A 13,091-nucleotide genomic window follows, 5' to 3' on the forward strand; every position below is an offset into this window, starting at 1 on the left:
GCTAACTGAAAATAGCACTTTCACATTATAAGAATTGTATGATGCATATGTTAGAGTTCTCATTATAGAACCAGTAATGCTGGTAAGCCCATTCCTCTTGTCTTCCCCAGCTACTGTCATCCACCAGGATCCAACCATAGAGCTCATATTTTGTGATATTTAAATGGACATCCACAGGCCTCATAAACTAGTCACTCAGCCGTGGCACAGAGTGAGGTCTTCCTTTACAGTCACCAAGTCCATCGCCACCAGTCGACGAGTCCCCTTGGTCTCCGCTCTCTCTCTCGTTCATTACCCGGAATTGCATGTGTAGGGACGGTGTAGCCTACAACTTCACTGAGATTAGTGTGAATAGTAGAGCAATTGCAAACATTTTGGGGGCATGTCCAGCTGATATGGAAAATGTTAGCATATTCCTCATCACAAGATTCACAGGAGTTCAACGAATGAGCTCTTTTGTTGACCTGTAAATAGATGCTTAGTCAGTTCAGTATAATGTTTAATGAAGCAGACTATCCATCTTCAGATGTTTTTCTTGGACACAACTATTTCTTTTGAGGAAGTCCCATCTGCTCCAATGAGGTGTCTTGTTAGTTCAAAACGTCGTGTGTGTTTTCTATAGTGTAGTTACTCTTTCTTCCTACTCGTACTGCTCCTAACTTTTTGAAAAATACCTATGACGCAGGTAGCACCTGGAAAATGCTTCTAAAAAAAGAACACTTACACTGTGAAAGAATTCTTGAGTACTTTATGCAGGAGCATCCCTGCCATCTGTGATACCAACTTCTTATTCATGCAGCACCATATAGATGCTCTTTTCTACCTACTAAATAGAACTCTGGGATTTGCTTTTCCATTGCCTCCTTATTGTGTTAGTACTGCTTCATTCTTTTTGTGTCACATCCTTGGTGGTGGCATGTTTTTTTTATTAATTAAGATTTCAATTATAGTTGGTTCAGAACAACTTGCCTTCCTTGGCCAGCAGTTCATGGCTTCAAGCAGTGCTGCAGGTTTGATATGGAGTTCTCTGTGGCAGGTCCAGGCAAAGCCTCTGTGTCTGGTCCGGGGAACCAGCATCCACCGAGTGTTTGTTTTCTACACTAGAATTTATCCTGTTTCCTGAGGAACGGTCTTCATTCAATGTCTAGAAAGGAGACCTGAAAGTTGTAGAGGGGCGGAAGCTCTTTTCATGTAGGTGAGAGGGATGTGTTCTGTACATGGTCACAGAGTCTGCAACACCTGTCAGTAGCTGTAAGAGTGTTGCTTCCACTTCAGTGGCCCTCTGCTGCTTTTTCAGGAGTGGTATCATCCAGACATTGGACTATCTTTCAAAGGAAACATTCTTACTAGAAAGGAGTGTAGCCTTTGATCTAAAAATCCATTCTCTTGATTTGACTACAGTTTAGACAACTTCCATTATTGTTTGAAGCTGCCTGGTTTATGCAACCGGATTTGACTTTTGCTGCTATATCAAACTGCATGTACAGATTTTTTCCATTCCATACCTAGCACACTATTCCTGTAGTTCAACATCATTGTGATACTTCTTTTACTGCCTTACAAAGGGCTTGAATTCAAGATGCAGTCTCCCTTGTGTCTGTCAACCCGCCACTTCAACTTTCGAAACTCCTAATTTGAAATTACTTCAGTAGACCAAATCTCGTCTTCTGTTTTTATTGATCACCAGCGTGTTTCAGATTGTGTACTGAGTGTTGAACTTGGGGCCCTACTGTTCAGTGTCTCAGATCATCTGCTCCTAAAGCTCCAAGTGCTAGTTGGTTGTACTAGTGTTTCACTTTCCCTCCACATCAGTCAAGTTATCATTCTCTACGAAATCATCATCATTTGGAGTATTCACACCATATAACCTCTCCTCAGTAAGATCATCCTTTGCGGTATCATTATACCTTCTCGTTTTAGCCACCTTATGCTCCGCCTTTTCTTTAAGTGTGTTTTAGTTATGTGCTTGTTTCAAAACAACAAGGGACCCCAAGTAAATCAGCAAAGGACCTCAGGGAGCAATCTTTTGAAAACAACAGTGGTCCCATGCAACACAAGATAAACCAAGTAAATAAATACAGACACAATGGATTCCGTATTTCAGTGACTTGTCCAGCCGGACAGTGGTCAGCATGTATATTTCATAACAAAATTTTGAAAGAATATCCTTCAACAGTATCACGGTGTGGGGCACAAGCCTGTACCTCAAATACACATAGACACTTTAGTACACTCAAAGTGAACAGAAAGGGCTTCTAGGCAGAAAGCTAAATTGTTCTTTTAAACCAGTGTGAACAGATATTATCAGATGCGCCATTACATAAACATTGCTCATAGTATACAAACTGTATATGGCACATGAGTATGGTCGACGGCGTTTCGATCCCACATTTAAATCACAGGGATCATCATCAGGACATTTCATAAATGCCTAATAGTTACAAGCCTCTCTGCTTAATTCAGACACTCTGTTCATCACCACCCCCTTTTCTGAATCATTTTGTCCACCATAAGCTTGGAAGGGTATGCTCAGATGTGAGTCCCTTGCTCATTGCACCATCAGGATTCAAGCAAGCCGGGCCGACGACGGCTGAAAGGCCAGAAACCGGTCCCCGGTAGCTTGTTTCCTTCCCAGTATAAGAATTGGCTTGGTAGTTTGGTTTGCCCTGTTCCCATCATGCACTGGGACAGGAACAGACTAATTTGCATGTAGCCAGGTTCTGAGCTGTGATGGTGCAGTGAGCTAAAAAACGGTGATGGATCAAGCCCTGATCGTTGGACTGGGTAAGAGTGGTCTGCTTAATTCAGACACTCTGTTCATCACCACCCCCTTTTCTGAATCATTTTGTCCACCATAAGCGTGGAAGGGTATACTCAGATGTGAGTCCCTTGCTCATTGCACCATCGGGATTCAAGCAAGCCGGGCCGACGGCGGCTGAAATGCCAGAAACCGGTCTCCGGTAGCTTGTTTCCTTCCCAGTATAAGAATTGGCTTGCTGACCACTGTCCGGCTGGACAAGTCACTGAAATACGGAATCCATTGTGTTTGTATTTATTTACTTGGTTTATCTTGTGTTGCATGGGACCACTGTTGTTTTCAAAAAAATAGTTATGTGCTTGGCACCAGTTTTACAATGGTCTTTTCCCTTTGGGAAACCAAACTACATCTGCTTTTTAGTCTTACCTATAGTCAATCTAGATTTTTAGGTCTCGCCTGGTGTTGCAGCGCACATGCGCTGCTCGCTCTGTGAGATCTTTTTGGAATCGATACATATTCAGAAGGGGACTTTAAACCACGTCCTTGTTTTCAATTGGCTTGCATCATCGTTTATGTTAAACGCAGGCGCGTGATTGGAAATAAGGTTTTTTTGTTACCGCCCTCTCCAATTTTATGACGGCCCATCTGGACAGGCCGACGCCATCTTTGTTTGGCGTGACGTAGGAGGGTGTGCTGTCAGCTCTGTTTATGGGAAACGCTGGCTCCTCATTGGAAATCCTACCAGCTCCTCACTCCCCTTCCCCCCATCCAAAAGCAAACTCCCCAGAGATGCGCTGTTCATTGTTCATGGGCTTACATCGTTGAGTTGCTGGAAGCGCCCCTTGTTTTTCTCTACCCCCGGTGCCCGCACACACAGAGGTGGAAAGATTACCTTCACTCCTGGTGGAGTCCAAAGCTCGGGGCACATTCCTCATTATGCTTTACCCGCCCTCTTCCTTTTTGCGGCCACGCTTGTTTTGCCATGTTAGTTTTCTAACCCCCCGCCTCCCTTTCCCTGGCTCGCTGGTGACAGCAGCTGGACCTCATTTTGTAGCAGGCATGGGAGGCGTACGGGGGAGAGCAAGGCAGCTTTGACACTGGCAAAGACGCACTGCTCTCTTCCCTTCGCGCTGCCTGTGTCTGCTCATACTTAGTCCCTGCAGCTGCTACACTCTCAGAGGCCAGCCAGCCTCAGCACTCCGAAGGCGAGTGACTGTCTCTTAGGCTTCGCTCCAGTATTTTCCAGAAGGGAAGTGTCCTCAAACATTCACAGGACTCAGGATTGTAATACAATGCCAGTTCCCTGGTTTAACCTGAAATGAATGCAGTAGTTACAACAGATTACATCTCCCTGCCACGGAGCCCTTGCGAGGAACCTCGCTTGATAAGGTTTATCCAATTCTCTTTACCTTTAGACTGTGTGGTCGCATTTCAAATGTGATTAATAAAAAAACAAAACCCCAAGGACGTGCTGTATTTATACCACCAGTGTGGTAGCACCATCTGCACATGCGCAAAACACACCATCTGTGACATCATTCTGGTGCACTTACAGGGCATTCTGTACTTGCGCACCTCCTCCGCTATTGGGGGATGTTTTTAGTTTTTCTTGGATCAGGGGCCATGAGAGTTTTAAGGACGTCTGTTAGTAGGTGAGTGGACTGCGAGCAGGTGGGGCCAACATAAAAATGTTAAGAGGTCTCCCGGGCCATTACCCCAACTCAAGGGAAGAGGCACTTACACAGAACACAGACCGACTCTCTTATCTTTAGACTCGAGCTTCGGTGCTGCTGACTTGTGTTGCTCCACCCTTTAAATCACATTGCATTTGCGAGTAGATATTGGCCTTTTTTTGGGGGTGAAAAAACTCACTTTCGTGCTCTAGATTGCTCGCTCTGCAGCAGGCTTTTGTCCCCGAACCATATTGTGAAATTTTGCCCATGTGGTTTTAGTACTCCGTCCATGTTCTTCACTGTTGTGGGTGTGCCTCTCCTTAGTGCCCTACAAGTTTTCAGGCTGTATCTTATGTTATGTCCGGTTTATTTTTTTCGGGTATCACAAACAAAATACGTGATTTGTCACATTGAAACACATGGCATTCACGCATTGATGTTGCCATTTAATTTGCCTTTCTTTTAGGGGAGCTGAGTTTGTGCTTAGCGGGTGGTGCAACACCTGGTAGGTTATGGTACTTAAAGGGCGGATTTTATTTTACTTACTAATACAATAACAAGTTGCCAGTGCCATTGCGTGTCACACTTTGATCACACAGCATTGCCACACAAATGTTGGTGTTTGTTACCTTGTTACAAATATCCGCCTTAGCACTCTAGGCTAGTATCTCGCAGGTGGGCTTTGGTCCACCGATCCATATTGTACTATATCACCGGTCAAACAATTATAAACTGTCTTTCAATTTCAATTTCAGGCTTGAAAACACGGCATTCGCGCTCGCTCTTTGTGTTTTTCTGCAAATTCTCTCTTTCACTTCAGCGCTACAATGCTAACATTGTAAATCTACATTTTAGTTTTAGTAAGGGGAGATTACGGTATTTAATCGCAATCGCCAGCTACCGATGCTAGGTTGCACTATGCTTAGAGCATATTCCAAGGCTCTAGATTCTTTTTCACTTGTGGGCTTTAAGCACCGCATTCCTGCACATGCTGAGTTTTTGACCAATTTCCGCACTTTCGCTACATTGCTCCACAGCTTAGATTGTTACCTGGAAAATGGCATTATTGCTCACAAGGTGTTTGTTTGTGCAGTTTCTTACTTTAAATTCAGTGCTACAAAGCTCACATTGTAAAGTTACAATTTTGAACCAGTACGGGGGGTTTATGTGATTTGAGCCAAAGCACCAGAGTCCGATGCTATGTTGCTATACACTTAGAGCACAATCCACTGTGCTAGATTTCAGTTTCGCTTCTGGGATTTTTTTTTAGTCCCTCCTTCTACTCTATCCTTCCTTATACCTCATACTGCTCTCCACACTTTCCTTCATTCAAAATAACGCTAATCTACTCCACGCTTTTTTCCTTCTCCCTCATACTGCTCATCCCTGCACCTTTCTTCTGCCTTATGCTACTCTCCTCCTCACTATACTTCATTAACCCTCATGCTATTCTCCTACTCACTCTCCTTCCCAAATCTTAAACACTGCTCTTCTCTTCCTAACGCTATACTTTCACCTACTACACAACTAACAAATACAATTCTACCGTCATATATTCACAACGTATGACATACATACACTCAATAATACATAGCTATAATACAATACAATTAGCAAAGAAAATGGCTTTAACTTAAACAAAGGCGAGACCTATTGCATTTCCAATGCTTGTTCATATTTGCTCTTTTTAGGTCGCTTTACCCTCACGTACCTTATACACCCATTTACTGAGCCACAACCTTAGACCTTTCAGCCTTCACCAGTTCTGGGTCTATATATGAGCAATGATGACCTTTATCAGCAGGACCTGCTGCATCTCCACTGAAAACATATTTTTTATTTTGTCTTAAAAGATTACTTACTTTCCCTGACTTGTTCATCTCCACCATATATTTCTGAACCCCATCTTGTATAATCCTCATAACCTACTCCTCCAGAACGATATGGATGCTAGTCACATTTTTGCCACCTTCTCCCCAGAAGGTATTCCATCCACTTATTTTGAATCCCACTAACTGGCATAACTCTCACTGCCCAAAAAAGATGCCAAAGCTTAGATGAAGACAAACCTAAACTACCTTAATTGGAAGGACCTCTAGAAGTGAACCACGCCTGGAGTGGCCACTCTGTTCCAGAAGAAAATAAAATCTCAAAGATGCCATAGTAAATATCTTCTAAGGTCTTACAGGGTTTCAGCAGGCAATGGAACGCTATATAAATGATACAGTAATGCCAGCACAAGATATAATCACAATTTTCAAGATGTGAGATGGGTGTGTTTGGGACATTGCACACAAGCCCATCATGAGATGATCTAAGAGGACTTTCTCCTCAAGTTGAATATATCTGATTTATATATCTGATCCAGAAGCCGGCCTGCACAGTACAGATAATTGCTCTGGTGCATTGTCAGTTTTTCTATGCCATTCCAATTTTCCTATTTTTTGGTGCGCCCATGTTAAGGCTAAAGGGGGATGTGTACTGATATCGTTCAGGTTGGAAGTTACATGCAAGAAATATTTGGCATGGTTCCATCTGATCTCCCTACTTATTTTCTTGTGGCTGTGTAGAAGAAGAATACTTTTAAGCCTGAAATTTAGAAGTAAACCACTTTAAGACCAGTCCTGACAGCAGGATCGGTCTGTGCAGGGAAACCTGCGTAACACATATTATAAAGAAGTTTGTACAGGATAATACATGATGCTGCTTGCATTTCTTCAAGGTTCTGGGATCCTCTGCATTCCGAATATTGGCATGGCACGTGCTGATGGGAAATCAAGTTATATGGAAAGGGCAAGATCGAGATTTGATTCAGTCAGCCTTCCAGGTCCTCCAGGTAAGTCTGTTTTATTTACAACTATTGTAATGGCGAGTACACATTTAATGGTGATCTGCAAGGAAATAGTTCATTGCTTTTAATGTGCTGTATGTTTCAAATATCAACAAATGTTATTGTAATGACTATAAAACAGAATTGTAGGCGACCTATTAATATTGACAAAGAACAATGGATATACAGGTTCATAGAGCGCATTGTGACCTTTAAGGTATCCTGGAGCTGAGGTAAGTGCTCATTCTAGAAGAAAAAAAAGAGTGAAATAATGAGGAATTATTGTACATAGAGCCAGGCCTTTAAGGCTTCCTGAATGTAATTAGATTATGCACCTTGTACAAGGAAAGGGGCAGCGAATCCCAAAGAAGAGCAGCGCTGACAAAGAGTGACCTCAGCAATGTGTTACCTGCTTATACTTGAGGATGATGACTGGAAGAGCACACCCTGTTCTCAGAAGTATAGTACATATACTCCGGCTGAGATAGTGGGGTCCCTTTCTATTGAACGTCCTATGCATGCCACACAAGGGCTTGAAGATGATACTTTTCATAATAGGTAGTTAATGTAGGCAGCTAAGAGCAACCGTGACAGATGTTAAGCCTTTTAAATGCGCTGCCGGTGATATGGCGTCCAGAGAATTACGATAATCTAGATGACCAAGAATAGTGGACTGAATCACTAACAGTCATGCAGAGAAAGGTTAAAAAAACAAAACAAAAAAAGGGCAAGATTTTTTGTAACAGCCATATAAGAGAGAAACAGGTTCTAGATGGATAGTTGGCCTGGCTAGAGTAGGTCAGCTTGTTGTCCAAATAGAAACCTCACGGCATGTCAGCAGAAGTGAGATGGAGACCTTATGCAGTTAACCAACATTTCATGGGAATGGTGGAGGTGGGTGAGCCATTAGAGCAAAACTGGAGTTCTGTCCTATCTGCATTACATTTCAAGAAGGTAAGAGACTGACAGGAGGTTACAGCCAGCACACAGGTGTGGAATACTGCACAGGGAGTTAGACACCATGTTGTCAACAGAAAGTAGTAATTGGGTGTCGGCCCGTAGTTCATAGATTTATCTGTGTATGATTTAATAATCTAGGCTAGAAGACCGTTACATACAAGTTAAAAGGAGCAGGTCTCAATAAGAGCCCTGTGGAACATCCAGCCGCAAACCTTAAACCCAAAACAAAATGAGAGGAGATGAGCAGCCTGATATCTGCTGGCCAAATAGAATCTTAACCATTTGAAAGACTGAGTCTCAAATGCCTCTCTTAGCCAGCCTTAAAAGCAGTTAGTCATGCGACTCCATATAGAAAGTAGAAGTGGGCGTAACTTGCATAATTTACTGGAGCATAAGTACAGCAAAATGATGTGAGACATTTAGCGCTGTTTTCTTAGCACAAAATCAATCAATCATTCAATTAAAATGTATCCTTGCAGCCAAAATGATTCACCTGCCTTTCTCACTCTGGTCCGGTACTCTTGCAGTAGGTATTTTTGCCTTAAATTACCCCAAATTATGCAAGCATGCATAATCACGTACTTTTCTGTAATTTTGTGTCACAAGGGTAACCTGAAACAACTCCAGCGTAATTAAAAAAAGTTCCCAAGCTTAATCGAAAGCAGCAGACAGATCAAGCAACACCAAAACCCACAAGTGCCCATTGTCTGCCGACATTTGAAGGCCTATCAGGATAGACACCAAAGGTGTCTGTCCCATGCACAGGGTGAAAGCCAGATTGTATGGGGTCTACGATATTATGGTGTTCCACAAACTGATAGATATGCATATTGATGAACTTCTCCAAACTTTTTACATGAAAAGGCAGCAGTTATATAGAGCAGAAAACGCTTAGGTGGCAGCGTCAGCACTGGGCTTCTTCAGTAGTGGCACAACCAAGGCTTTTTTCCACTCCGGCACTGTCACATTCAAGATGGATTTATTACAGAAGTTCAGGAGAGGATTTGCCAAATGGGGAACTTCCACTTTCCAAGCTACTAGAAACATCTGGTCCAGAGGAGATCTGAATGTGATTGAATTCAACAAATCCACAAGCACCTCATGGGTTAACTGATCAGACTTCGAAAGCAGGCATCTCAGCTTCACAACTCGGACTAGACAATGTGTCAGAGTCATTCGCATTGATGACACAACTATTAGTCAGGGCTTACAGATTCTCACAGACCTTAGAAATGTTCTCATCATAGAAGTTGGATAATTCGTCCCACCACTGCTCTGTATACTTGAAGGTCTGGCTAGTGCACGATGGTGATAACAGAGAGTGTGCAACTGGGGAAATCTCCTTGGTGTAGGATTACAAAATCATTTGTTTTAATGGCCATGGCTGTTTGTACTAACTTTTGGAAATTTTAATGCCAACTTCAGGTTACATCTAGACTCAAGAGTATAGTTGGTTCACCAAACTCTTTCTAGATTTTTACAGCCAATGTTTTCTTTCCTCAGCAGGGCCGGACTGGGAACTGAAAGCAGCCCTGGCAAATTTTGCCAGACCAGCCCCCGTCCCGCGCATTGCGAGTGAGCGCAGCGAGCTAGCACCATCGCTACTAGGGGGATTTGGGGGGTTTCCCCCAAGAAAATTTTGGAAAACGTCAGACCAAAATGGTGAATTTTTCAGCACATTTTCCATTACATATTCAATTATATCAATTTTCAAAGCACAGTAAATAGTAGATGATGACCTAAAAGACACTGGGGAATCATGAGATTTTGAGGCTGCTGCGTTTTGCGTGTTATTATGGATTTGCTGCATTTCACAAAGGACCCATCAACTGCAGATTTTAACAACAACAAAGAAATTAAGTTCCCACGGAACTAAATTTAATAAAAATGCAGAAACGCATTGCAGCACAGTGGAGGGTCCTTCCTAAAGTTTGACTGGTCCGCTGGGCACACAGGCATTTGTGCATGCAGATCAGCAAGCAGACAGAACCGGTGCACACACCTACAGACAAAGAAGTACTCAGTTACTGACAGAAAAACACACATACAAAGAACCACTGCAACATACAATGTGCATCTAATCTCAAACATGATATTAATGCATACATGGATTGACAGTTGAACAAACGGAGAGGGGGTTGATGGTGATAACACATCTACAGGCACCTTATGCACACATGCAGATGAACACTAGGGATACCTCTGCACACAGACCAACAGACACAGTCAGACAGGCACCTGGACACACTAGCATACATGTACATACATATACCAGTGAAAAAAGACCAATCATCAGAAAAGTACCTATGTGCAGAGTCAAACATCCAGGATCTCAACCACACACAGAAGCCAAAAGATAATCAAGAAGACCTCCATTCATGATGTATGGGTACTTATTCCCACAAACAGTACATGTACCTACACGCATAATCAGACGCACATCATGCACCCATGCACGGAGGCCAAGTCAACAAGTATAGAGGAATTTTTGCACACATGCTAACAGGCATGAATGTACCTATGCACACAGAGAGAACAAAATATAGTGGCAACACAACATCCTTAGATAGAACACATGAAGGTACATTTTCGCTCACATGAAGCACTAATAAGGGCCCACATACAGGCACCCATGGAGGGTGCGATGGAACACAAAGAGCGATACCATGGATGGAAACATGATGAGCAGCTCAATGGATATATGCAACATTGGTGCAGGGCTGATGGAAAATGGAATTTAAGGTGGAGAAAAGAGTGTATTTTCAACACCCATTCACTCTTTGTATAGTCCCTGGTGAACGTACTTCTACAGGGAAATGGAATGCTTCAGTCTCCTTGCCCTTCCATGGCTCACACTCCCGGGAATTATCACCTGTAAGCAATAAACCTCGCCGTGCCCATTCGATCCCTGGTGTACCTGGTGTAAGCGTGTTCAAGTTGCACTGCTATTCAGTGTCCGTATCTCTTTAATAGTAACCCAACAGGGATTCCAGATCACGCCATGTACCCAGAGAGGAGATTTCACAGACCATTGTTATTAGATGAGTTGAGTCAATTCAAGCAAAGACTACAACCCCCAGAGTACAATGATTTTTTAAATGAAAGCACATAATTGTAGCATGGTGCTTCTTTGAGGGGCGATCTGTTGATCAGGCGGTCATAGTTACAATGCGTTCTGCATGCATCAACTTTAACAGGCTTAATTTTCTACTTAGAAGATATGTTTGGTGTGTAAGATATTGACAATGTTTTCGCTTTCTGATCTTAAAGGAATTAAGTGTTCGAGGCATATGGGCTGCAGATGGTACATTATGAATAGATCGCCATCTGGTGTTGGGCTCGGATGATTGCACTTTGTTTTTCTCTTGGAGAGTCTTTTGTATCTTGGTGACTCCTCCCTTGGTTGGTAGTGCGCATGGGCATCGGCTCCATCCTTAGATTGTTTTTTTCCGCCATCGGGTTCGGATGAGGATCGAGACGCTCCAGATCAACTTCAGAAGAAAGTGATTTATCGGCGCGTATTCCCTTTCCAATTCGACGGTATTGTTAGCGAACGCGTTCATTTCCATTCCGACGCGTTGAAAATAAAAAACCGAAGAGAAAAACTTGGATCTACGTCGAAGAACAGGAGGCCTTTCTCAACGCAGTCAAGCCCGGAGTCCATGGAAAGGACTCCATTCAAAAAATGTCCAACGTGTGGTGCTAAGTTCCCACACAAGGACCTACACGAGGTGTGCAACCTCTGTCTATCGCCTGAACACGAATCCAGGGACTGCGAAGCCTGCGCAGCATTCTCCTCCAAGCTAACGATTAGAAATCGTCGAGCTCGAAGACACGAGGTTTCCAGAATGCAGGCGGAAGCGATCCCGGAGTTGTTCGGAGACGACCAAATCGAGGAAGAAGAAGAACAGTCGGGGTCGGAAGGGGACCAGTCGGAGACCGAAGAACTCATCGAGCAACAAACCGTGAGTGACGACGCCCCCTTACCGAAAAACCGACCCCGTGCGGTAACGACCCCGCCCTCGGGCCCGGTCAAACCGCTGAAAAAAGTTTCCGACGCCCCGCCCTCGGGCCCGGCAACGAAACCGAAACTGAAACCGAAACACTCGGACTCCCACCATGTCGGATCTGAGAAAAGGGCGACATCGACTTCGGCACCGAGGCTACATGCAAAGGAGAGCTCGGTATCGAAACATTCCATGTCGAAACATAAATATGACTTATCGCCCAAGAGACACTCGATACCAAGAAAGTCGGAATCGAGCAGGCATTCGGTGTCGAAAACAACAAGATCTGACGATCGAAAACAAAAGCACCTCTCGGAACCAGGAACTTCGGTACCGATTCAGGAGCAACAGACAGATCCCAAACAAAAGATCTTGTTTATTGATCCACAAACTGGGAAAGTGGTCACAAAGAAGAGAAAGAGTGAACAGTCAGAAGATAAACCTCTTCCTTCAAAAAAGAGAACAATGGGGACGAATATCACTCCTCCTGCTTCTCCTCGTCCTAGGGTCACACCCTCTTCTCCTATTCCTCACATTAGGCCAAATATTCCTACACCTTCCACACCAAGACCAGCTACACCTCAGTCAGATGTAGACAGTGATCTAGGGGAGGGAGAACCTCAGGGGGATGACGAAACTATCCCAGATGAGGAGGACCCATGGGAAAATTATGATGTAGGGTCAGATGAGGACAACGACCCAGAGCTATATCCCTCAAAGCCTTCACCACCTGATGATAACACAGGGTTTGTGCAGCTCATTAATAGGGCAGCAAAATATCACAAACTAGATATGCACACAGAACCTCAAATAGAGGATTTCTTGTTAGAGACTCTACCTAATGCACAGAGAACATCAGGTAC

The 13,091-nt window shown here is 43.6% G+C and overlaps 1 protein-coding gene across 2 annotated transcripts in view; it reads left to right on the top strand.

Annotated features, from left to right (window-relative positions):
• FLCN (folliculin) overlaps positions 1-13,091 on the top strand; it is a 232,767-nt gene that overhangs the window by 79,627 nt on the left and 140,049 nt on the right. For both annotated transcript variants that reach the window (XM_086940860.1, XM_086940859.1), the window contains exon 8: positions 7,154-7,267. In XM_086940860.1, the coding sequence (XP_086796986.1) occupies positions 7,154-7,267 (114 nt within the window). The remainder of the gene's footprint in view (positions 1-7,153; positions 7,268-13,091) is intronic.

The sequence above is a fragment of the Lissotriton vulgaris genome, chromosome 10 (assembly GCF_964263255.1).
Source record: "Lissotriton vulgaris chromosome 10, aLisVul1.2, whole genome shotgun sequence".
NCBI lineage: Eukaryota > Metazoa > Chordata > Amphibia > Caudata > Salamandridae > Lissotriton > Lissotriton vulgaris.